The 27,418-nt window shown below is 42.9% G+C and overlaps 1 protein-coding gene across 4 annotated transcripts in view; it reads right to left on the reverse strand.

The window, feature by feature from the left end:
- The window catches only part of NPRL3 (NPR3 like, GATOR1 complex subunit), a 360,149-nt gene extending 346,986 nt beyond the window's left edge, over positions 1 to 13,163 (reverse strand). For 3 of the 4 annotated variants that reach the window (XM_085628421.1, XM_085628419.1, XM_085628420.1), the window contains exons 1-2: positions 12,886 to 13,119; positions 4,993 to 5,062 (exon numbers count right to left, since the gene is read on the reverse strand). In XM_085628421.1, coding sequence (XP_085484547.1) covers positions 4,993 to 5,062; positions 12,886 to 13,003 — 188 coding nt within the window. In that variant the 5' untranslated portion in view covers positions 13,004 to 13,119. Of the gene's footprint in view, positions 1 to 4,992; positions 5,063 to 12,885 lie in introns of all 4 variants that reach the window. The other variant, XM_085628418.1, reaches the window with a different exon arrangement.
- Between the last annotated feature and the right edge of the window lie 14,255 nt (positions 13,164 to 27,418).

Consider the following 27,418-nt stretch of genomic DNA (forward strand, 5'->3'; position numbering starts at 1 on the left):
AGAGGCTTAGCTAGCTACACGACCTTTTACCTACATTTGTCCTACCTTGCTCTACATAACGGTTCTGGCACTGACCTTTTACCTAGTTATGTGCTGAATAAGTGTTGATCAGTTTTCTCTGAAACTATCCTCATTTATTATGCATGAGGATTTCTAGTATCATATCCTAATCCCCTGCCCAGGACGTACACAGCAGGATTACCATCTTCTGTATTATAACTCTGTACCAAAGTCACCGCTAACGTCATCCTTGGATGACAGGTCCACTATGCATAATGGCAAGCCATTTCATATCTAGATAGAGCCCCTGAGGGTACTCTGTGGGTATAAAAGAACCACATCTTCGCTGGGGAGCCAGAGGAGAAGCTTTGACGCTGACACTAGTTGTTGAGGTCCCAGCCTGCAGAAGCTCCAGCACACAGTGGTCGGACATCCCTAGCAGGGTGTCCAACTCGAGACCAAGACGGGGTCCATCGTTCTCACCCATCAGGTAAATGGGCTGGCTCTTCCCTAGGCGATTCTTGGCTTTATACCCACATACATGTTGGTACATTTAGGTAGGGTTTGCATCTTAGGAGTACCCTTGATTACTGTCATGTATCTATATTCCTGCATATATTCACTACCTTAGCACCATGGTAGAATTCTACCTTTTATTTACTCGGTCGGTGCTTGTAATCGTATATATCTGTTTCTGTCTAATGACTGCCACAGCAAGCATGTTTTATACCAGAATGACACTGGTTCAATAAATGCTTATTGAAAACGTCCCCACCGTTTATTCTGTGTATCTCTCCGAGACTAAAGGAGCATGATTTACTGAGCGTAAGGTACTGCACTGTTTCCACACTCCCTGAAGGATTAAGGGTTGGCATGTTCAATAGCTGCCAGAAACTATTGGCTCCTTGGTAAAGTTAGGGGGTTCATGGTGGCACTGTGAGCTAGCTGGTCTAAAGGCTAACATATCCTTTGGGGGTGTCTGGAATCGGTCTGGACACCAATCCCTTAGTTTATATTGTCTAAACATGCAGGTCCTATGTATTATTAGGAACTACACAACAACATTCCTCAATGTTTCAAGAAAAATGCTAAATGCGTTTTATGAGGTTTTACTTCTTTTAGCTTTGAATGTGGTCCTGTACATATCACAGTCATAAAACAGGACACAGCCTCTTTAACCCAAAGACCTTTTGGCTTTGGCCTTGATCAACCAGCAAAGAAAGATCAGGTCTGCAAAAGGAAGGGATGTGCACTTGTTAGTAAAGGGGATCTCTAGTGAAGGATTGCTACTCATTGAAAAAATGACAAGGCAACAGTATGTGTGTCTTGTGTACATCTTAGATGCCAGTCACGTGTATTTGGGAGCAAAGACAACAAGGGGCCTGATTAATTCACCAAGGAGTTTGGGCATAGAAGCAAGAAAGTTTGAAAATGTAGCTCGAAGGCTGAGGTTAACTGAAGACACATGCTGTTTTAGAACATCCATTGTTTTTCCAATATCCATTTTGGTCGGAAATCTTAGTCTGACATTTCAAGTTCTTTGCCAATAAGTGTATGTTTGATTCCAAGCTAGAATCTAAAACCAAACAGTGCCATCTGTTCGAACTGTGTGATAAACAAGGAACAGCATTAAAGAATGCCCAAAACAGGAGATAAGCGGCCATATCAACAGCAAAAGAGCATGGATGCAATGGGCAATCATGAGTCGAAAAGATATCCTTGCTGGAATTATATTCTCAGATGAACAGAGACAGAATGCAATAGGCATCCTCATCTATGCACCCAGAATCTGAACAACATCCAAGTATCCACCAGGGCTGGGCTGGACCTCCTCCATTTTAGGAAAGAGCTGAAGACACACCTCTTTGAAGAACACTATTTCAGGATCCTGTAATCATCACTGAGAAATCAAGTGACCAGTCGCACAGGAACTTCCACTCTGACACCTTCCCCCAATATGAAGTCATCTGTAGCCCGCCTCACTCCCTCACTTAGCAGCATCAACGTAATTTGTCTTATAACTGAAAGCCAAACAAGTATCCCAATTTCCTTTTCCGTAGTAATACTAAGGTAAACAACACAACAATCAGACTTGTCCATGCACATCAGGTTCCTTGAGGAAATCTTGCCAAACTTCAAGCAAAGAGGCAACCATAAAAATAAAAGAAGATACCTGCACCTGAGGCTGTACTGCCATTACATGGAAAGTTGTACCATCCTGTCCATGTTCGAATTTGTGTCCAACTACCTTGTTTTCAGGCATGTAGCGTTTTATTAGAGACATCTACCTGTCCAATGGCCTAGATTTTTCAGAAATCTGCTTGTCCTACAGAAACAAATTCACTTGTTCTTTTGATGCTCTATAATGAGGTGAAAAATCATGGCAACAATCTCAATATATCAGAACCACGATAAAGGCTCCATGATATGCCAGAGCTCATATTAGGTAAGGGTTTTGATTCTAGCAAGGCTCTCATCGTAATCCTTTCTGATTATACCAGACTCTGAACAAACCAGGACTCCTTGTATCTTATCTCCCTGTATATTCACGTCCTCTGCACGTGCAGAGGCTCTATGTATAGATGGGTACTGTTTAGGCAAGCTTTGAGCTCATGGTAGGGCTCTGAACATGCCCCACTTCAATTATGCCAGTCTTCTTATTATAGAAGAGTTTAGGATATATATCTCTTTCTTACTTTGATTTCTGAGGAATGTCTTGTGCTTTGCTCTGTTCATTTTACTTTTCAGTATTTACTCAATTTCAGAAAATATTACTGTAAATAAAGTTACATTCTATACGGCCCAGCGCGCTGGTTGTTAGCTAGGGCTCTAGGTGGAAATCTTAGCTAGATCACTTCACCTCAGTGTGCTACTTTTCTCCAGTTTTTCATAACTGTGGGCACATAGTAAGTGATATATATATATATATATATATATATATAACTAATGAACGTTTGAATCATCTACATTTTACAACTGGATAAACTCTGCATAGTCTTGCTAGAGTCAAAAGAGTTATGGGCGATTTATATATATGTCTGGCTTACATATGAAAGTTGTTTTTTTGTGTGCAGGACGTTCCAGGGTTGGAATGCTGTGTGAGTTTGAGCACTCCAACAAACTTACATGTTTAAGGTTTTCAGCAACGTATCTCCAATCATTCAGACTTTGGAAAAATCTGGAAATGTACTCCTGGCACAGGAAGGAATAAAAGATTTTCGAGGGCAATAAAGGCGTTTCTAACGGCTTTACAACATTTTCCACTTCAGAGAAAAGAAATAATAGATTTAACAAGTAAATATTCAGTTGCTTTGCAGATTGCAAGAGCACATATTACTCATGCACAAATTACATTTATGGGAAATTAGATTCACAAAACTTTGCAAGGAGTGTGCCTGGGAACCTGCAACTGACGCAGGTTTCCAGGCTTCTGAAAACTCTTGGCAACTTATGAACGTCGTAAATCTGCACCTGTGGAAGGTCATAGGCCTGCTAGTCCTTCTCATCCTCACCTCAATATTGGCAGGAATCAAAAATGTTTTATAACATGATGCTTTAGAAAAATTATTTTTAAAGTGGACTTTAAAATGCAATATAGTTTAGAACTATTAAAACTATGGTGAAACTGAGTCTGTCAGTACCAGCTGTTTATAACCGTCCAATATCTTCTCTGTACCAGGGCGCTTGATAGCTCTGTTTGCATTACATACACTCAAGGCTCCCTCTGTGTCCTACACTCTCAAGTGGTAGCGGTGTTCCAGCAGCCAAGGATTACTAGGGAAGGTGGTTAAGGGTTTTTGTTCAGGTACAATATCTCACTAGTCAGTGCACACAACAATGTTGAATAACCAATCAGAGGTATGTCTTCTGAAGATAATCCATCTGGAACACAAATTTGGAAATAGTAGATTGTATAGATCACAAACAAATGTGTCCAGCCCTTGGACCCCAGAAATACCTCACTTGTTTCCTTGGGAAGTCTGTTCACCTGTAATTATCGGTAGAACATGGACAATGTGTTAGCAAAGGGGTTCGGGACTTTGGGCATTTTACCACTGGATCTTTTAAGGATGTAGTCAGAAAGTCAGAAATAACTTTATTTCTCCAACAAAATGATGGCATAAAATGTATTCTACAGATAAAACAATTTCCAATCTTACCAAAAAAGACACATTAAAAACAGCATTCTTCTTATTACAAAGATTGTAGGAAAATAATAAAAAAAAAATCATATACACATAGAGTGATTAACACAATTCATACAGTTAATGCTTCAGTTAATTATCAGATTGATGAATTAATAGTCTCTTTTTTAAAGCAGATGAAAAGAAGGATGCCAACGAAAAACATGTAAAAGGATCAGGTAATAACTGCAGATAATAAAGGGCCACACAACACTGCCTAAAATTCATTTTATGGATAAGAATGTAGTCAATAAAATAATAAAGGTAGCCACGGATGCGCGACTGGGCTAGCTTCAGTGGCTACTCTTTTGTTTGTTGACTGCTGCCTTACAAGTAGGCAAGAGTAAGGCAAGTCAATTCAGTGGCCTCTAGAGCCAGACCAAATGCATGATTGGACCCCCCACCCCAAAATAAATAAACTCACACAGGGTGGGGGGAAATGCCTCTTCTTCACAGTGACTTCAACTCGTTTTTGCAGCAATGTGTTTGCTGGTGCCTCCAAGACTAATAGTTAGGGGCTCCTGGGAAAGGTTCATGGGTCAGTGTGGACTAACAGGTATGTAGGGGTGGGAGTTTTTTGGTGCCCCCAATGAAGATGGCCTTCACAGGCCCCGATCTTAAAGCAGGCCAGTCCAGGTCAAACATCTTTAGTGCCGGAGGAGTCTGGAGAACTTAGTAAGCTGACTGAGAATGGTAAAGACTGCCTAATATGCTTTCAAATGCAATATCTCCGAACTAACAGTCACAGTTTATAGGACTGTGCATCCTCGTGACCGCATCCTGTGCATTTCACCAAAGGTAACCTTACCTGGAGTCTCCATCTTGATCATCATTATTATCGCCAGAATGGTTTAAAGCATATCGGCTCCGGGGTTTGCCTGCAAGATAAAGTACATATTTCAAACCATTTCTTGCAGATCATTTTTATTGAGTATGTAACCCCTGAGGAGTGCAATAAACAAGCAATTGCAATGCAATAGGTCTCGCATTTATGACAGTTTGAGCTATTTATGCTTTGTTTGTCAAAGAACACATAAATAAAAAGCATTGTCATTTACAATGCCAATATCTTAAACTCTCACAAATGCGAGACCTATTGCATTGCAAATGCGGCGCCTGTGCTATAATTTTTTTTTTAAAGCGTTAGGAGCGACAGCAGGAAAGACAAAGCAATTTGAGAAAATAGTGCTTGGAGGCTGTAATTAAAGCCTACTGAGCAAGAACACAGGGGGTGTCACCATGGGAGGTTACAAAATGAGACAAGGTGGTACTAAGGAGGGACTACTAAGTCTTTTGACCAATGAACAGCCACCGTTTACAGTGGACAATGACACAAGCCAATTAAAAATGTTGGCGGAGAGTGGACGGAGCTTCAAGTCCCTACCCCAATACAGCTGCCCACGCGCGATATAAAACGGTTCAACTCAAAGGGAGTCAGAGCAATAGGAATTAGGTTACTTAGGCCTAAGAGAGAGAATGTAGAAAACACCACTGAACACCTGCTAATCTTCCATCTTGTTATGAAGAAGGTACAGTTCCAAAGACACTTCTATGCAGTATGGCGTGAGTGCAAGTTAGTGAGAATGAGTGCGTGCGACTGAGTAAGAATGAGTGCGAGAGAGTGAATGTGTATGAGTGAGAATGTGCTATTATACTTTTGAGTCTGCAATTTGCGCTAGCATAGTGAAGGTAATTATTGTCCTATGAAGACACACATGGGAGAATACTAGCATTAGCAATACTTAGTATGACAGGAACCTGTGAGAAAATACTGGTTGACAAAGGGTACTTTTCGGAATATTGGTAAAATAATAGTACCAACATACTGGAGGAAATTCTTGGCACCCGTGGAAAAATGATGGAGCTGGCAAACTTGAAGAAATTCTTGGCACAGGGGCGCCCATGGCCTAATGCTGGCACTAGCACACTGGAGGTAATTATTGTCGTGAGAGAGGACATCTGTGGCATATGAGATGGGGGAAACCATGACAAAACTGCTGAACCTGAGAGACTGAGGTCATTTTTATGTCTCGCCTAGCGTTGCAGCGTAAATGCGCTGCCATCGCTTTGCCAGGCATGCAGTATATACTGTAGTGTAGAAGCTTCGTGGAAGCTCCGCCCACTCTTAAATGCTGCCTTCCGATTCGTTTGAGGCTTGTTAGTCCCTCCTCATTCATCATTTGTATCCTTCCACAGCTATTGGCCCATTTACTCCTAACACTATTTTCTTCCATGTCTCCCCCCCACCGCCCCCTCCCTCAGTCTGTGACTGCTCACCCTCCCCTGCCCCCCCACCCCCACTCCCGTTTGTGTTTTCTTGCCTGCCGGCACTTCCGTTTTCATCTTTATTATTGCCACATTGAAATATGCGAGTTCAAGATGCGTGCTGTACAAAAACTTCTCGTGTATAATGAACTAGATTTTAATGTTACTCTAAATATAATAAGACTCTAGGCAACATACGGGGGTATGCATGGCAACTGACGCCTCTTAGTTCACAAATGGCATTGTTGTCGGGTGGGAGGAGCGGCAGTGTTTTAACTCATGCTTAAAACGAGCACTTTAATAACTTCCTCTCAATTCAGTGCTATAATGTTGTGTACTGAGGTGATGTGCTAAAAAAATGCACTTTTTTGAATTCTGAAGAGACATTATCACACATTTATTTCATGTTTACTGTATGATTAACACGCCAATCATTTTCACGGCTCGCCCACTGGCTCGTATACGCTTGGCTCGTCTCCGGGTAGCTCTACCTGGTAATTAATATATTGGCTTGCGCACCTCTAACAAAGAGAGATGAATGGATACATGACAGTGAGCCCGGAAGATGGTAGAGAAATAGACTGGTGCAGACAAACAATCAAAGTCAATCTACATTCCCTCACGTCAGAATCCTCACTTTCAATAACCTGGAAATCTGCCGGCAACTCGCGCATGCCCCAACCTCAGCCTCCTCACCTATTCTTAGCAGAAGTGGCAGATTCTGAGCTGTGCAATGCTGGTGCAGAGGAACATGGCAGAGTCGGTAGAAGCGCTGAGATCCCTAGCCACTCCGGACAGGCACCTAAGCCCTCCAGGTGCCTTCACACTCAGGACAAATGAATACATTTTGTTCTGTGCTTTAGTCGCCCCTCTGTAAGCACTGTCTGGTAGATGAAGCTCTGTGTTAATAAACACATTCAGAGAGGTGGTTGTGTACAAACAAACAACAGCCACAAACCGTACGTTTTGAATGTGTAGTTAAATACCTGCTCATCGAGTACCTCATTGGCTGATCATTCCAAGGCACTACCAAAATTACATTTGGACACATTTGCTCAGCTGTAAAACACTCCCTTCTATGGGTCATTTAACAACTCGGGGCTTTGGGGTTAGGTAACCTACTTTGGATGCTGTGTTAAAGAGTAAATATAAAAATATATGCAATGAAACTAAGCAAGCAGTACTGTCTAAACACTGTGAAAACATTAGCGCTGAGATGCCTCCGGGTAGCCATGCGCTTTACAAATGCTACTTCGTTCATTCATTCATGTACCCCCGAAGCTCCCCTGCCGCCCGCCCCCTTGGCAAACTTTATTGTCTCCCAGTGTTTGGGGGATAACCAAGATGCAGGAGAGTGAGGGAAATAGTCTAGAAATTGAAAGAGAAGCCGGGATTCGGATTCACATGCTCCGATCGCGTTGGTTAGTCTGTAAGCACTACTTTTATCAATGAGTTTCACATTAGTAAAGCACCCCGGTGTGCATGTGTGGCGACACTTCACCCATGAGGTATGTGCCAATCAATTGTTGACACAATCCACACTTTGCGTCTTTTTCAATATATTTATTACGAAGTGCAGGACCTTTCCAAGGGATTTTGCACACTACATACAATCACTCCAAAAATAACACGTGTAGGTAAAAAACATTGCCATTTACAATGTCAATAGCTCTAACTCACAAATGCGAGACCTATTTGCATTGCAAATGCTTGTTGACATAATGGTCACCCATGGTATATGGATGGCATTAATGGTAAAACTTTGACGCTGGTACATTGCATGTAATTTTTCACCTAGAGGTCACCCATGTCAAAATACTGGCCCTGGCACTGTGGAGGTCATTTTGGCATAAGAGGAATCCATAGCACATTTTGAAAAAATGGGGTCAGCTACTGGGCAGTGTCAGGTTTCATTGGCTACGCTCACCATAAGAGGACTTGAATATTTAAGGAGTCCTATTTCAAAGCTTATGGCTTTTGCACAAATTTACTTGAAAGTTATGCTTCAAAACGCACTATTTGACCTAATTTTTTACAAAATTTGAACTCTGGTGGGAATCCCAAACCTACTTAGAAGAGGTCTGTCTCCCTTTCTTCACATACTTGCTACAATTCAGGGCTAGTATTACGCCACAGAACTTTTGAAGATCATGTCAGCACCATGTTATAAGTGCTATCATAAATAGACGTGTACATGTTGTCTTGTTATATTCGTGCAGTTATTATGGAACTTCCGCGATGTCACTTATTGAACATGACCTCGTGGGAAAATTCAGGTTCAAAGCTCATATATGTCACTACCTTTGATGTCATTAAGGGCAAAGGGCATTTGATGTCACTTCCACTATCCTTAGCATTTTGGTGAATCGACTTCCATGGTTCTATATAATACTGTAGCAAAGGGCTAATCGGCATTTACATAGAGAGAATTCAAATTTGACATATACGTGTCCTTTTTGGTTAAATGCTGGGAAAACAAGTAAAGAAACATGATATGAAGAAGAGTGCATTACATTTGTCCTGACCAATCTGAAGAGAGAATTTACGTCAAGATTGTAGTAAGAGAAATTGTTATACGGAATATTATAAATTAGTTTTGCAAAGACAACATTGCAAGCTTCCCAGCAAATAAACAGAAGACAGAGAACATAATCGGCACAATAATTTGAAGAGACGTTCCTGACTTTGATGCAAAGATAAACAGAGAGACTCCATATGACTGTATGGTAACAGTCAGTGGATAATACAAAGTGCAACAGATCTTGTACTGTTCTCTTAACTGAGACAGTCACCTATAAGACAATCAAGGCCCCTCCTGTTCTGCAGATAGCAAAGAGAGTAGTGTTCTGGATGTCAGAGTGAAGAACTTCCCGAGTCCATGTCCAAGGGCTAAACTGATCAATTCGTTCAGAAAAGACCTGAAAACAGAACAGTCAAGCTCGCTTTGAATTAAACTTTTTTCCTGAGCTTCTGCCCATCAGGTCTTGAATAAAGGATATAGGACGGGGTTCACCACTTCACCTGAATTAACTCAAACTAGCTGAGATTATCTTCTGGGGAGGTACTGTGAATGGCATTTCGGACTTGACACACTTATTTGAAACAAAACTGAATCCTGCTACTGCTGACTGTGCTCTTCTGTAATATCATAAGACACAATCTTTGATGACGAATGTAACACGATTCCCTATTGCACCCTTCTGAGGCAGTAAACAGCAGGCTGCCTCCTGAACAAGAGGTAATGGCCCCGTTTGTGATAGGCAGAAGAAAAGAAGCCCAACAAACTATACACATAACTTCAAAGCAAAATAAAACCCACACATTGCTTATAGGTTAGAAAATATACTACTGAAAACAGCATAATGACACCACAGTGGTTATTCTCTAGTAGCCCAGGGCTATATACCGTTTCTGTGCCAATGTATGACATGTTTTACAATAGCAATTTAGCTGCACATGATTTGATTTGATTTGTGGTTTGTAAAGCATTTGTTTCACCCCGTGAGGGGTCTCTCCGCGCTAGGACTTTGCTTTCGTAGGCCAGGGAGGGGACCTAATTAAAACAGTGCCGTCTTAAGAACCCTCTGGAATTGCAGGTGATCGGTGCACTCCCGCAACTGGATAGGTAGTTGGTTCCAGTAGGTCATGGCTAAATGGAAGAATGCTTTACCTCCCTGCCGGGATTTTTTGCAGCAAGGAACTACAAGAAGAGATTTATGAACCAGAACAAAGTGCCCTCGGAGGCTGGTATTTTGTAAAATTGTCTGTCAGATAACTGGGGCCTTTACCGTTTAAGGATCTGTGCACAATACACTGTTGCCTTATTTTATTTTAAAAGTATTGCTTTGTTTTTAAAACAACATGTTGCTGTCAGTTGTAAAAAAAGGAATACATTGGGCAAACTTAATGTTCAAAATCATAATATGGAGCTCAGTTATTGGGTCAAGTGCATTACTTTTGGATACAGCATATAATACAAATTGCTACAGCTTCAGGTCTTGCAACATGCTTATAACTCGGAAATCTGTTTTCTTGTTGGCTCCGCCTATACTTTTGGAACCATTATCCTAGCTAGGCCTTAAGGTTTTGGAGTTAATCTAGTCTGATCATTTATGAAACTCCATCCTAAAATAAGGATGCCCACTGTTCCTGAAAAGTGAAAACTAGAACAGTGGGACCTCTGCCACAGCAAAGTTATGATCGTAACAAGTTGTTTCTGAGCAACAAACCCAAAGGATTTTGTCACCATTGGGCGTCAACCACCAAGTGCAATTAGAGCCTGTGACAGCTTATCCTGCCCCCACCCAGAAGTGAATTGGAGCAGTTTTGAGTCTGTACTGGTCCTGGGTAACTCTCAGTTACCAGCAATGGAGGAGGCATGGTATGCCATGCACAAATGACTACGGTTTGGTCCAGTTGCACACCAGTGATTTGGAATCCTCAATTGACTTGAAACGCAAATTATTACTAAGCTTTGGCAGAGACTCAGCAGTACTGGCTCCAAATCACTCAGGACAGAATGGAAAATTAATATCCAATTTACGAAGTTAGAATCATTCCTTCAATATAGCGTTAATACGGTGCATTACATTCCACCGGTGTGTTTCCCTTGATATTTTGCATTTCCCCAATAAATTAAAGGATTTCCCATTACAACCAAACTCTCAGTCCGCTTGGGTCCATTTCTTGACTGTGGTGCAATCCATAACTCTTGTCGTAGATTTACTGCTGTCTTGGGACAAGAGTGCATTATGATCACTGCACAGACTAAGTGATTACTCCGAGTCCTAGTCCTCCTCACCACTGTATAGTTTTATTCAGCTCATGCTGTGATTACTGTGGCGTGGAAGACGGGTGAGGAGGTAATGCATGATATTGAACATCACAGCAAAACTATGCCGGATGAGTGCATTGTTTTGGAGGTTTTATCCTTCTCTACTAACTAATGGAGAATGTAGAGAAAAAATTTGTGTACAGACCAAAACCTGATATGGGTAAATAAAGTGCAATCATCTGGGGGTAAATAGGTAGAATGGGGCACAAAATCAGGCCAGATCGACATTTCTGACCTGCTGAAATACTTCAATTCCTGATCAGCTAATCCATCATTTAACTTTGAATATGAAAGCGATTGAGCTCACCTTACTCCGTTCATTTCAAAATAAAGTCTTCCAACAGGTCAAGCTGGGAAACTTCATCTTTAAAAAATGGATGGATCCTTCCTGCTCCACTGACATTAATGTGTATGTATGTATATGTCAATTTATGTAGCGTATATGTCGATTCACAGAGTGCAATATGCTATTTATTAACAAAGTTGAGTGTGGGTAGTTGCATAATATTACTTTGGCTCGGGATTCTCCCTCTTAAATCTTTTACTTCTAAATGGACTTTTAATGAAAATGCCAGCAGTTCATGTGACCTCTGCAATGGAGGTTTGCGAGACTTGAAACATGTATTGTTTGCCCTAACTTGACACTTGTAGATGCTAGAAAGAAATTCTTAAAACCAATTCAAACAAAATGTAATATCACAACTGTTCAGAGCTTGAGCTTGCTTTTTAAGTCACCTTCAAATGAATTTGTGTTATAATCTGTTTACATTTTTTAAAACTTTTTTTTAAATTGTATTAGAACGATTACCTAGTAATTAACCAATTTCTAATGACAGATGTATTTTTATTTGTTTGTATAAATATTTGTTGTTCTCAGTAGAGAACTAAATCACATACAATTAACTTGAAAACTTGAGTGCGGGTAGTGGACATGATTATCTAGAAGCAGAGTATTGAGCCAGTCATAATGCCCTTCCTCTGCTTAAAAAAATGGTAATAAATGACGTATTCCATTTTGCGCATCTGCATGTATTTTTATGCCATTGCATTGTTTCATATTTGTTTTCGTTTTTTAAACAGATACTTAACCAAAAAACAGGATACAAAGAGTTACATTTGTGCTGTACAATGCTTTCAAACTGAAGAGGAAAACAATTACAATTGTTTCCATTTGTTAAGTTAATTGTAATATACAATGAACGAGGCCGTATACAGTATTTTTCTAATGGCAGGTTTGCAGTGGAAATAAACTGCAAAATGGCATTTGCAGCGTATTAGTAAATGTGTGAATCAAGGTTTAGTTGTAAAAGTGCTCTACGTAAGATTTAAGAAGCTTAGCGTTCCCTTTGGAAGAGACTGCTATCCTAGAACGACACCATTGTTGTCCTTTGTGAGCGCGGGGGATTTCCGTAGAAAATGACTTGTATTCACTCAGCTCAGGGTGTGTTAGGTCAGTCTGCCGTCATGAAAGCCCTGGCGGTTACCACAAAATGCCGGTCCGCACCCTCGTCAAGCCTGGATGCCGAGGATTTTTCTCTAGGACTAGTTTATTAGTTTCTACCCTCTGCTGCCTGCAGCCAACTGCTCACTGCTGGCACTTACTTGTCTGTGATGCAGGATGCTCTGCAGATCTTTGAAAGGGGAACCTGAACAACAGCTTGTTGCCCCTGCTGCCAGAGCTCACCAGAATGACACTGATGGGGCTGCTGTTCTCTCCCATGCCTGCAGGCTGGGGGAACTGAGCCCCTTGAGTGAAATGCACCTCTGTAGCGAATCTGACAGCTTTGCAACATCGATGCAACGCGAAACCGGAAACCCGAACACGGACAGGGTTGGCACGACTCACTCTGCAGAAAATAGACCCAAAACAAACCTAGTCCTAACAAAACGACAGGGAGCGATTAAGTGAGCTTCAGACAAAAATATGTTCCTCCGATAGACATCAACCAACAATCACTGTTCTGATGTTGCTGGCTACCCTGCTTCATTTATCCTTCCTGGGATGGGATAGATGTTTGTATCTGTCATAGAAGTAGTTTACTTATCCACATGACCGTCTACCGCCACTTATAAAGAAGCGCGCTCGTAATGGTGTGTAAAGGACGCTTGGAATGGACGGAGCGAAGCAAACCGGCTTGGATTGGCTAGTCAATCCAACCAAAGCATCCAATAGGCAACCTCTTAATGCAACTACCGGATGTTATGAAAAGGGAGTGGGATAGCCGAATAATTTTACCACTTGTGAACGCGGTGTCCACATTATGTGTGTTAGAAATGAAACGTTATATCTGCGGTCGATTGACTTTTGTAAATCTTGCCTTGACTGTCATCTACTGTAATTATATGGAGCACATTAAATTTCAGTCCTGAAAGAAAACGTAATATTTTAAATCGGACGTCCTCGTTTGTTAGTTAGCCAGCAATGTATAGCCAAGTTTTAGTGAAGGCTCACCAGGTATCATTTTAAAGCAAGTGACGTTTTTTAAAATTTTAAATAAAAGTTTATATTGGTATGATGCGATTGAGCGGCGTTTTGAATAGTTTAACATGTCAGTAGATTTTTTTCTCCATGCTTTGATTGGTTGAATACATGTTCCACCTGAAATTATTCATGTTTAATTTAGGCATGCTTCAGGTAGTATAGCCCTGTCAAGTATCACGCATCAGGCGTTAGACGAACGCATTTTGGTGTGGTGGTTAGCATCACCGCACCAAAATGCGAAGTCACACATTCATAGCGCCTCCTGAAGTTCCTGGTACACTGAGTCGGGAGCACAGCTGTTAGCGCTCATTTACATTAAGTAATAACAAAACATAATACCTCTGTCACCATAGATCAACTTATCAACTTTTTAAAGTGGATTTTTATTTTCCACTACGTACATATAATATGCAGATATTACATTTCATATTTTTCATCAAGACCTGTTAATGCTATACAGCTTTGACTCAAACGAAAACAAAAACACTTAGGAAGACTTGACAAAAAATCAAATAGACAGATAAACAATCATATATAATGTCTTTGGGGCTGTGTTGGTATTCAGTCACTATATCTGCAAATATTATGAAAAACCTTTCGCATTGCTAAACAAGTAAAATGGTCCTTTTCTCACAACTAGATATCCCCAGTCCTCCGCACAACACTTGTATACCCTGATGAAGACCTTCCACAATAAGTGCCACGTAGAAGGTCGAAACGCGTTGGTTTTTTGAGGAGGCAAGCCTTAAAAAGAATCATAAGGAACAAAAAAACGACGTCAAGTCTCCAACACCATTTGTTAAACATCTAAAAATAGTGTTGCAAATCTGGTTTCTTAAACTCTGGAGGCTACCTCCCTCTGGCACTCTAAAACACCAGTACTCTGTGAGGACAGAAGATTAAGAAGTCCCTGGAACTTTATGTGAACAGTGTGGGACTTTCCTCATATGTTTAATATTCTATATTTCGTTGTCTGAAAAAAGTACAATTCAGGATTGTTTCCGTTTTTTCATGTGGATATTGTCAATATATATGATTGTTTATCTGTCTATTTGATTTTTTGTCAAGTCTTCCTAAGTGTTTTTGTTTTCGTTTGAGTCAAAGCCGTATAGCATTAACAGGTCTTGATGAAAAATATTAAATGTAATATCTGTATATTATATGTACGTAGTGGAAAATAAAAATCCACTTCAAAAAGTTGATAAGTTGATCTATGGTGACAGAGGTATTATGTTTTGTTATTAGTATTCTGATTCCAACCTTTGTTTTCCTTAAGAGAATCAATCCCCTATTGTTTATATAACATTTACATTAAGTAAAGCACAGACCGCGCGCTGCTCTGGCAGCCTCACATAGTGTATGACAGGCTGCACTCACTGTTCAGTGCAACAACACTGTCATCTGCCCAGGTGTTGAAATATTATTTGTGTACAACATATAATCTCATCTGCCGGGAGGTGGCTCCGGTCGCGCCGGCCAGGCTGGGCTCAACTGTGCTCTCACTGGCTCCAGCCAGCACTGTGGCGGCATTCGCAATATTGTCTATATGTCGCCTGAGACGGAAATTAATGTCAGTAAGTGGGTGGCACGAGAAGGCGGGAGTTATGTTTATAAATTCAGTTTTGCAGTCTGCCGCTGCTCGCACCGCCGCCTGTGCCTCTCATCATGATGCCAATGCAACCAGACCAGGCCACTGAAGTCTCCTGTCGTAGCCGTGGGTCTCAGTCACTCTCAGCCTTAGGTCTGCAGACTCGTATGGGCCACTGTCTGAGGTTAGTTTGTATAAATAAAGAGTGATGTGATTAACAATAGTCATTTATTTTTCCATCCGGGGACTAAAAAGTGCTCATGTGCTCGGGCCCCTGCGGTCTGGTTTAGGTAGCTTTGGGCATTATTCTGAATGCTTCCGGGGTTGGTGAATCAAAAGTTGCTCATACATGCCAAACCTATACATTTTGTTTTTGACACTCCAGTGTGTGTGTCAATGTGAGCTACTTTCAATTTACCTGATCTGGGGACGTGACCTGTGGCTTGCTGCAATTCAAATGTAGTTTTTTAAATCCATGCTCGTGTTTATAATCAGCAGATGCCCGCTCAGTGAGGGCTTCTGCTGTTCTTGGCTTCCCGTTCCACTGGTGGAAGTGTCCGTTTCAGGATACAAAACACCCTCTACTCTCTCATTGTGCTTCAGTGCACAGGCCAGATAAGGCTGCCTTCACTTTTTTTGTCCCACAGGCAAGCTGCTGATTGCATGCACTGCAGCCCTTTGGAATCACTTCTCCTTTTCACGTCAAGCATCAGAAATAGACGTGTTCACCATCTCCTCTTTTGCTAACTCAAGTTTTCATGTTTTAAAAGGCAACATTCTGTTCATGCCCTAATTAACGTTTCTGAATTCATTCAATGCTCAATTAAACCAAGAGGAATATTTGATTTTGATCCGCATGATCTATGTATAGAATTTTAAGTGACATGGTTTTGTTATGGAGAAAAACGTGACCTTTAATTGCAGGTCCCTATTATAAAAGCTATAGTTAAAAGGCCACACCAATTCCATTCTTCTATTTCTTTGAGACCACCTTTATTGCAAAATCCGATCACTAGAGCCAATATGAGTGTACTGTGGTAATATGATAGATTCTGAGTAATAAAATACCTCTCTGCGGAGTTTATTGCAGTGTAATAGAAATGTTACATTATATCCAGGGCCACTGGAATTATGCAATTGTGCAGCTGCAGCGATTATAGCATAATTATTGATTTGCCATATTTGCCACATAATCTATCATCTGCCCACATAATCTGCAGATTTTAACAATTTTATTTTTATTTCTAGCTCAAACGGTTAAAAAATTGGTAAAATGCAGCATCATGCATTGCTGTGCAGTGGAAGGCCCTTTGCAAAACTGAACTGATCACTTTTCTCCTGCTTATTGCTATATTTGGGCGTTAAACTGGTACTAATGAGGTGCAATCAAAGACCATAAAGTGTTACCAAGTTTAAAAATTATTAAATAATGAAGTAAATACTATTACAAAAAGGGCCACATTATGCCACATAATTTGGCTTTTCTTGCTGCAAAATGTACTCAGCTGTTCCACATAATTTGGTACTCTCCTGTTGCATAATTCCAGTGGCCCTGATGATATCTTTAGTCACTTTTTCATAACTTCTCATAATAAATGGATTAGGCCTATTGCTTACAGTAATACTGATTTGAATTATTTAAAGAGCTAGCAGATGAGATAAAGTCTTTTGAAAAAATGACAGCCTATGTTTCTCAGCCTCTCACCTTTCTGAGGCTTGCCTGGTACTGAGGCGGGCTGGACAGCGCTCAGAGTCCGCAAGTCAACTGACTGTAGTGACTCTGAGTAATTATGGTAATTTATTATCAGGCAACTGAGATCATCAGCGCTGGGGCCTCTCACATCCTGTTTGGCACAGTCGGGTCCCACAGTGCCCTTCTATTTGTGGTGCTTTGCAGCAGTTTTAAGATCCTCTTAGAGTTTCTTGTTGCTCAAATGGGTGTCATTTCTGATATTTATATGTTTCCCAGGTCTTCATTGCTTGATTTTGCTCGGAAGACAGTGTCACTCCTAGCCGTTGAACGTCACTCATTATTACACTGAAATTATGAAAATGTCACTCATAAGCAATTTGAAACCTTGGCAGCTATGGTAGCATAACTATGCCTTACCAGGCAGTGTTCACAATCATACATGAAATGCTGCATAAAAGAAAGTGCACATTTATTTTAGGTGAATGAGCTTTCAACGCATATGTGTCTTCCTCTTTTTCGGATGTTTAATGAAAATTCAGCCGTAGACATGTCCCTGGGTATACATGTCAAATCTATTCTGCTGAGCCGGAGAGAAGGGGGAAGTATATTTTACTGTAACACTGTCAAGACTGCTTAGCTAACTTCTGCTGTTAATTTGAACACGCCATTGTATTTCTGTATTTAATAAGCATGAGTTCATATCCTTAATTAAATAGGTACACCAATTTTTTAATATTCCTTTTTTTGAATGCAGATTTATATACCGCAAACTCGACCCGAAGGTATTGGTGCGCTTTACATGAGCATCGGTTATGTTACACAAGGACACATTCAGGCACGGGTAGATTAAGTGATTTGCCCAGAATCACAGGATGTGGACGAAACCCCGAGGCTCGAACCCTGGTTTCCAGCACCAAAGTCGGCGATCTAGCCGTCAGACCACATCCTCTCCCCTAATAGGAGGAGAGAATGTGGATCCAATAGGAACCAATAGGATGCTTTAGGAAATAGCAGATTGTAGCGGTGTTGTATGAACTAATAGATTTATTGGTTGTGTTACTGGAAACATTTCTTTACACCCCTTTTGCGTAATGTCATGTTTTGAAATGTGTATGCTCTCTGCTTTTGAGACTTTGTAAAAAAAATGATGTTAGACCTGGCACCATTGGCGTGGGTCTCCCGTCCATTTTTTGCTGTTGCCTCATTTGTTTTTCCTGGTTTTAGATGCTTTGGGCAGTGTGCCACTGCTAATCAGTGCCACAGTGCAAGTGCTCCCTATTGTAAACTGATGTATGGATTAGTGACTCCATGATTGGATCATTTGATTTACTGGTCAGACCCTAGTACAGTGCACCATGGGTTCTCAGGGCTTGTAAATCAAATGCTGCTAGTGGGCTTGCAGCACTGGTTGTGCCACCCACAGAAGCAACCTGTAAAGTGTGTCTCAGGTCTGCCATTGCAGAGCCTATGTGCAGTCGGGTACTGCCATGTTGATTGGCTAAGTGCACCCCATTGCCAGTCCCTAAACCTTCCCTTTTCTTCATATCAGACACCCCTTAGGTAGGCCCAAGGACAGGGTGCAGTGTAAGTAAAAGGTAGGACATGCCCTGATGTGTGTGGCATGTCCTAATAGTGAATTACAGCAATTTTCGTTTTTCACTATTGCAAGGCTACCTGTTCCCCATAGGCCAGAATGGGCAGTTTGATTATAACACCTTTTAATCCTAACTGACCCAGGGAACCTGGTAGAAATTCGAGTTTTGTATGCCTGAACTCAGAATGATAAAATACATATTTCAGTGAAGTTGGTTTTAACATTCTGTGTTTGAAAATACCATTTTTAGAAAGTAGGTATTTTCTTGCCCAACTATCCAAGCCTGCCTCTGCTAGTTTATGTATTCCTTGTCTGGAGTTTGAGTGACAGGGGCTAGGGGATTCCAGGAGACAGGGTGAGTCAGCACAAGGCTGAATAGAGAGATCTGCATGTAGAGTGGTGGGAGGAGTTGCACCTGGGACCTGAATAGGGCTGTACCTGCCTTCCTCAATGCTGGCTCCACCTCTTGTGGTGTGTCTGATGTTCCTGACCCACACTGTCAAAGGAAAGAAGGAGTCCTGTAAACAAAGTGCTCCAAGACTGACCAGAACTGGTTTGGACTAGGCAAAGGCCTCTCTGCCTTCAGAGAACAAAGAAAATATGAGTATGAAAAGGGGACCCAGACCTCAGAACTTTAGATCACTTTTGGGAAACAAGAAGAACCTTTGCTGAGGAGAGGAACCAGAACGAAACTGAAGGAGGAGACTATCCCTAAGCTGAGTGCTGTTTGGGGGATTGACCTGCAGTGGTTGACTGAATGCCAAAGAAAGGAGAAAGGAACTTTGTGCTACTTTCATCAACTTGTAAAGGATCTCTAAGGGCTTGGAAATTGAGCTTGCCTCCTGCTGAAGTCTCAGGGATAACAGACTTCACCAACCAGCTCCCCTGAGTTCTTTTGAAGTGCCTGCTGTTGTGCTGGGCCTTCTGAGGGACTGCGTATCGCAAGGAGCTGGAAGCGTGACTCACGAAGAAGAAGCGTGACGCAGCCGCTGTCGTCGTATCACTGAAGAAGGGTGTCGCCGCTGATCGAGCGGGTAGTACAAAAAATGTGTATACCCCCCTATTCTGCATGAATATACTAGTCTAATAATCTATTAATTATAATATTACTAATTAAGTTTGCATGTGTATTAATCAACCTTATTAATATACGTAATATATGTGGGATTTGCATTTTGCATGGCTGAATAATTGTTATTACTAAAATACGTACGCATACTAACAGTAGTATATGTAGTAAATAGAATACTGCATGATATATGTGGCTTTTGTGACGTTTTCATTATGTTGCTCCAGATGACATCAAATGGGTGAATATGAACGCTTTAAATGTCGCTATACGCTAGATAATTACAAGCACATCGAGGGATTAGTAAGGGGTTAACATTTCATTCATTATTTCTATGTATTAATTACTCTTTGCGTTTGTTTCGCTTAAGTTATTCTTTGGGCATAAAAATAAGATGGCCGCCGACGTGATGGCCACCATTTCATGAGGTTTTGGGCGAAGTGCGACTGCGCAACACTGTGGCATCGTCCTGACCCTTGTCACACTGTGCCCGAACAAGGCCCCGGTGGGAAGTCGGCCAAGTGCCACACAATAGATATTTACAAGAAACCGGAAAAATCCAAAAACCATTACATAACCTCTTGAATTGTGTGAAACCTCACCGGACGATCCTAACCGACCAATCAAGAAAGCCCAAATTTTGTAATTTGTTACATCTTGACTTTACTTTTATTATAAAAATGATGGTAGAATAGAGAGGCTGCTTATACTTTCCCTTATGCTGACGAAGACGACGGTGACGCTACGCGACGCTACTATTTAGGGTGACTGCTGCATTCCTGAATCTTTGACAGTCCGAATACTGCCCATTTCCTGAAGAACTTCGAACTTTATAAAACTTATGGGCACTGATACATGCTTGCACGTCTCTGGTCCTTGCCTTTCTTTGGGACTGTAGCGTGCCGCATGAAAAACGTCTAAATTCTGACTGATTGATGACTAATTTGACGACTTAGAGGACGCTCGATAGCCAGATTAGGTAAATATGTTTTTTTGTGATTCAACATAAAAAATTAATAACATTTTCTAGATGTAGATTTAACCTTTTGCGATAAAGTAGACAAACTAATATCGGTTAACAAGCAAATGCGTTTGTGATTTATTGAGGGAGGGAAGATCAAAATGTTAAATGTGTTTAGCTGGTTCTAAATCACCATTAACTGATCCAACTAATTGATCCATTGATCACGTGGGAGGAGTGACTTGATGTTTAAGGATTGAGATCTGTAGGTGTAGGGATCTTAATGTATAGAGATGTGGTATAACTTTTCTTCCTATAGGTTATAAGGTATTCCTCTCATGTCAGCACATGAAACATTAATCTCTCCTGTATGTGCAGACCAGTGTGAAGTGATGTGTGAATGTTGGTGTTATGGGCCCCACTAATGACTGCATGTGTGAAAGCGTTAATGTGATATCTGGTCTGTGACGAAGTGAGGATATTTGGTACGGGTCTTGTCCTGATCCCCGTTACCTAGTTTTTCTGCGCTGCAGCAGTTTTTCTGGTAGCAGGATGATGGTTATTAATGTTTTGGTTTGGTGATTATTGCTTGTAAATAGCTTATTGATTATTGGAAAGTATTGGTTTATGTATTAACACTCTATGTTGAGTTGCGTCAGGGTTCTATGTTGTTTGCACAGCTTCTGGGAAGTAGGAAGTCGGAAGTTTGTAACGGTTCCGTAGTAGAGCAGAGGTAAGTGCTGCTCTTGAGAAAGACGGAATTGTTGTTACCCTGTAGGTACACAGGGGAAACGTGTAACGATTGAAGTTGCACGACGCATTGTCTGGGTTCGATTCAGTGACATCGCCGTTTTTTGCCATTAGAAATATCTCCTGTATGTAAGAACTGTATGGTAGCGAAGGTCACCTGTGAAATGTTGTCTTAGGTACCAGGAGTCCAGAAGGATCTCTGATAACGCTTATCATTGGAAAGGTAATAGGTGTTCCCTAAGCTTGCTAGAAGGATAAAGTAGAGGGAAGTGCTACTTTATTAACGTATGTAATAATTCTGTAGTAGGACAGACTGTTCGCTGTTCTCGGGAAAGACAGAATTCTGCATGAATAAACTACATTTTCCGTGTGAAAGTGCGTGAATGAAAAGGCATTCGGGTTAATTGCGAAACTCTGGTTTTATTTCTCAGGAGCATTGGGTCTCCAACTAGGTGTCTTAATTCTGGAGAAACAGTTAGCTACTGCTTGCTAGAAGGGTAAGGTAGAGGGATGTGCTACTTTATCAACGGAAGTAACGATTCCGTAGTAGGGCAGAGGTAAACGCTGCTCTCGGGAAAGACGGAATTCTTGTGAGAAAGGTCATTAACTATTCTTTGGTTGGCGAAGCGGACAATGATGGTGTTTTTATGTCATTACTAACAGATTTGTAAATAAAAAGAACGTAAGAAAATTACCGATAACATTTTGTAAAGGAGGGGTCAGCAGTAGCAGGAGCTGTGACAGTGAGAAGAGCTGACGTCAGAAAAGCTGCGCTGGGATTGGCTAGTCAGTGAGAAATGTAGACACCCCTGATTGATGTACTAGTGTATGTTGCGCTAGGAGTGGAGAATTAGAGGGTGACGTAGACGCAGCAAATTGGTGCGTAAGTGTGAGTCGCGCTGGGATTGGAGAATTGCAAAAGTGACATAGACGCTCCGGATTGGTGCGTTGGTGTGAGTCGTGCTACGATTGGTTAAAATAACAGAACAGTCGCAAGGAAAAGACTAGCGATACACAAAAGATAAAATGATGTATTACGATCCACCTGAAAAGGAGAAAAAGTCCTGGTTTGGGAAAATCAAGAAGTTGTTTAAAATGGACAAACCAATTGTGACTAGGGAGAGACAGTTGCTTCCCCCACCGAAAACCCCTGCATCTTTTATGGTTGCGAAATACGGATATCATACTTGTATTTGGTTAGATAACTGGGTAAAATACACAAAGAATGATGGAGTTTTGGCATTTCCAGAGCATGGTACGTTTAATTTAGCGGTTGTGAGAAATTTAAGAGAGAAAATGATGAATCTAGAACCAAGACCTAGACCGACACAGTTTGAAGCACTGACAGAATGGGAAGATGTGATGCATGACAGAGAAAGACAGAGGAGTGGCGGAAGATACAGATACATGTTTGGCAGAAATGGGCATGAAAATCATGATCAAGTGAGATAAGGCAAGCCCCTAAAAGAATACTTTGAGGTCAGGGAACAGGGGGAGGGGAACAGAAAAATTAAGTACACAATATTCCTCTAGACCTATATTGCTTTATATCAAGCTTATGTAGGCTCACATATGGAAAGCACTAAACACCCTTATATACGCATTATTATTGTGTCTTTTTATTGTATTTTATTTCTTTTTTCATCATTTTTGTCAGGCGCTGAGCAAGGCGCCTACCGAAAGTACAGTTGGACCACAACTCCCAGACATCTCGGCGGGACGAAGGCGTGGTCACAACTGTTAAGTACGGGCACCGAGGACCAATCGGTGCGCGTAATACTGCCTGGTTGGATTTGTTTTGGTGGAGGCTGGAAGCGGCAAGGAAAGAAACGCCGGAGCTCACACGAGCACGAGAGAAACAGCCGTGTGCCCCGCTTGACCGAGGATTCGTCGGGGGGTACGAGAGGCCGAGTATCGATCTCCACACAACTTGGTTTGCGGAACGCTGAAGTAAGCGTCACCGGTTCTGGGTGCGAACATATCCCTACTCGCGGACCGCTGGACGAGCGTGGCCGCGTTGTCTAAACCCTGGACCAAAGAAGAAGTAGGAGCGGACGCTCCCTACTCGAAATACGGACCGGTGAGGTGGGATCACCGGAGACACCGACACCGCAACGTTCAGGTAGCTCAGCAGGAAGGAGGGGCTGCACTGGGCGGGACAATAGTCAGTGGTTGGAAGACACCACGAGTGTAGGGTTCAAGGGGAGAGCGTGACTGTATCCTTACTCCCCGCATGTCAATATCAGTTGAGGCCTACTCTCAAGGACCTTAGAACAGAGTAGGTTCGGGTTTCGTTTGGCGAGAGAGGTCCCTGGTTTTTCACCTTTTCTTTGAAGGGAACATAGGGGGACTGTCAAGTAGCAAGGTCCTACCGGTTGTCAATTGCTGGAAGGGGAGCGATCTTCTGTTATGTCACATTGGTTTTGAAGGCACGATTATCGTTGCCTGAGTATGTTTTGGAGAGACACACTGTTGAGGCATACTTAGTGAGACCGAATGAGAGTAGGTTGCCTTATGTGTACCCTAACGTGTGTTATGATTTATGTTATGTTACAGGTATCCCTATCCCTGCTGTTCCCATCCTAATTCCCTTTCCCTCGCCTGATTGCCCTGGCACTCTGTTTCCCTATTCAGAGCCGGGGACGTCGGGAGGTGGACCCCTTGTGCTTCACTCGACTCAGCGGAACAAGAGGAAAACGTGACAGAATTACGCGCCCAAGAAATAGTTCTGTGTGGGTCGAGTCAAGCACAAGTATGGCCTCTCTAGATGAGGTGTTACAAGCCCTCATGTTGGTACAACAGGAATTGGCCGCATCTAAGATAGAAACCGCAGCCCTAAAAGACAGGGTAGAAAGGCAAGGGCGCAACCCATTTGACGCCTCACAGTCATCGAATCCTATACATGTAAACGTTTCACCACCCATACCCCTGGCAAGCCCGGAGAGATTCTCGGGTGACCCCCTCAAAATCCAAACCTTCCTCACTCAAATAGCATTACATTTTTCATGCAAACCCGCTTCGTTTCCGACTAACCATTCACGAGTGGCGTTTGCTATATCATATATGATGGGGGACGCGGCCAATTGGGCGGTCCCCTTGGTCAAATACGACGATCCTCTGCTGTCAGATTGGAACGCCTTTAGAAGCGAGTTTGAGCGGGTGTTTGACAGGAGGGCCACCACCTTATCAGCGGATAGAGAACTATTAGCACTCCGACAGGGAAAAAACGATCTAGTAACATATTTGACCCAGTTCAATCGTCTCGTAGCGGAAACAGAGTGGCCTGAGGAAAAGCGTATGTCCCTCTATTACCAGGGCCTGAGGGATGACATGAAGGATGTACTGGCGCAAATTGATCTGCAGCCCACCACGTACACAAACTTGATGAACCTCACGCTTAGGTTAGACCATAGACTGGCAGAGCGGAAGGGAGAGAGGGTTTATGCCCACGTCGAGAAAGCCGAGAGAGGACCCGGACCCGCAGGGGCATCCCCGGACTCTCATGCAGAACCTATGGAGGTGGGTGCCATCAGAGCCCCGTTATCACGGGTCGAGAGAGAGAACCGCAGACTAGCCGGTCTCTGTATGTATTGTGGCAAGAAAGGCCACTATGTTCGTGACTGTCCCGTCAAACCCAAAAGAGGGGGGTACGCAGGTACGAAGAAAGTGGCAGTAGCCACAGTACAGGCATCACCTTCTGAAGAATGGGCCTCTGTCACTCCGGATGAAACACCCGCCTCTAGGGTCTTGCAGTTACCTTCTTTAGCAGTTGTAGAGTCGGTTGCATCTGAATCACACGTTGTGTTACACATGCGAGTAACGGTGGGAACTAGAGAGCACGAGATAGGAGTGATGATTGACTCCGGTGCCACTGGAAATTTCGTTGATAGTGGGTTAGTACAGCGGCTTGGGTTAAGGCGCATCCCGAGAACAAACCCCGAAGTAGTCTGGGCGGTGGATGGAAAGCCTCTTAAATCAGGGCCCATCACCGAGGTTACGGAATCTCTAACCCTGACCAAACCAGGTCCCTTGTGGGATCATGTAGAACAGGTAGCTTTGAACATTATTGAGGCTCCACAATATGAAGTGATCCTCGGCATGCCTTGGTTGGCGACTCATAACCCCTCCATTAACTGGAAGCAGAAAACGGTGGAGTTCGACACGGATTACTGTAAAGAGGCGTGTGCCAACGCGCATCGGACTCACCTTCTGGCCCTCACTCAGGGGTATCACCTCAGTACCGCAGCAGAGAAAGAGACGGTCCTCCCAGCCGCCTACGACGCTTACCGAGAGGTGTTCAGCGAAAGTAAGGCTGAACTCCTGCCACCGCATCGCAGTTATGACTGCCAAATAGACTTAATCCCAGGGGCAATCCTGCCATCTTGTCGAGTCTATGCCCTGTCTGAGCCAGAAACCGAACATCTGCGAAAATACCTAGAGCACTACGTTGAGATAGGGTTCATCAGGCCTTCCCGTTCTCCGGCTGCTTCGCCCCTTTTCTTCATCAAGAAAGCCAATGGCGACTTGAGGACGTGCATCGATTATAGGGCATTGAATAGAAACACCGTCCGCAACCGCTACCCTCTTCCTCTCATCCCTGTCTTGCTGGATCAGGTGAAGGAGGCGACCGTATACTCTCGATTGGATCTGAGAGGGGCATATCACCTGGTCCGGATAAGGGAGGGGGATGAGTGGAAGACGGCCTTTAAGACGCGGTACGGGCTGTTTGAGTATAGGGTAATGCCCTTTGGGCTGTGTAACGCCCCGGCCGCGTTCCAGTATTTTCTCGATGACGTCCTCAAAGAGCTCATTGATAGAACAGTAGTGGTGTATATCGATGACATACTGATATATTCCACAGAAGCCAGGGAACACGTCACGCACGTCTCACAAGTGTTACACAAGCTAGGAGCGAACAATTTGTTTTGCAAGTTGAGCAAGTGCGAATTCCACGTAGAAAGGGTAGAATTCCTGGGGGTGGTCCTGAGTCCTTTAGGGTTGAGCATGGCTGAACGAAAGGTGGCAGCAGTACAGGAGTGGCCCATACCTAAAACTGTGAGAGATGTGCAGTGTTTTCTGGGCTTTTCAAATTATTATAGGAGGTTCATCGCTCACTTTTCCCAGCTTGTCTCGCCGCTCACTCGTTTGCTACGCAAGGGTCATCCGTTTTCCTGGACTCCGGAAGACATGCAGGCATTCCGCGAGTTGCAACAGGCCTTTACCACCGCTCCCATTCTGCAACATCCACATCCTGAAGTACCTTTCGTGGTAGAGGCGGACGCTTCTGACATCGCAGTGGGAGCCGTGCTATAGCAGAGAGAGGCTCTGACCGGACAATTACATCCAGTAGCCTTCCTGTCCCGGAAGTTAACAGCAGCCAAAGCAAACTACACGATTGCCGAAAAGGAACTACTGGCTGTTCACAAGGCGTTCCAGGAATGGAGACACTACCTGTGGGGGGGCTAAGCACACCGTAACGGTTTATACCGATCACAGAAACTTGCAGTACTTGAAAACGGCTAGGCATCTCACGCAACGGCAAATGCGTTGGATGCTGTTTTTTGCAGGCTTTGACTTTGTCATTACGTATCGACCTGGGTCAGAGAACCGGAAAGCGGATTCGCTATCGCGACAAGAGGGGGGACAGGTACATCGGTCAGAGGTGATCAAGGCCCTCATTCCCCCGGAGAAAGTGGTATGTGTGGTTCGGGCTGACACATTTCTGAACTCCATAAGAGGGCACCGCACATTGGTGCAATGGCTTCAATGGGAGAAGCAGGAGGCGGACAGGCACATAAAAGAGGGGTTGCCCTTTTACCGAGATCGTCTGTTCGTGCCTTTGGAGGAGCTGCAACGCCAGGTCTTCGTTTGGTGCCATGAATCACTGGTAGCAGGGCATCCAGGACGGACCAAAACCCTGCACCTTATGAGACGACACTTTTGGTGGGCTTCCACGGACAAGGACGTTCGGCAATGGATCCAGCAGTGCGATGTCTGC

Source organism: Triturus cristatus, chromosome 10 (genome assembly GCF_964204655.1).
Source record: "Triturus cristatus chromosome 10, aTriCri1.1, whole genome shotgun sequence".
In the NCBI taxonomy this organism is placed as follows: Eukaryota; Metazoa; Chordata; class Amphibia; order Caudata; family Salamandridae; genus Triturus; species Triturus cristatus.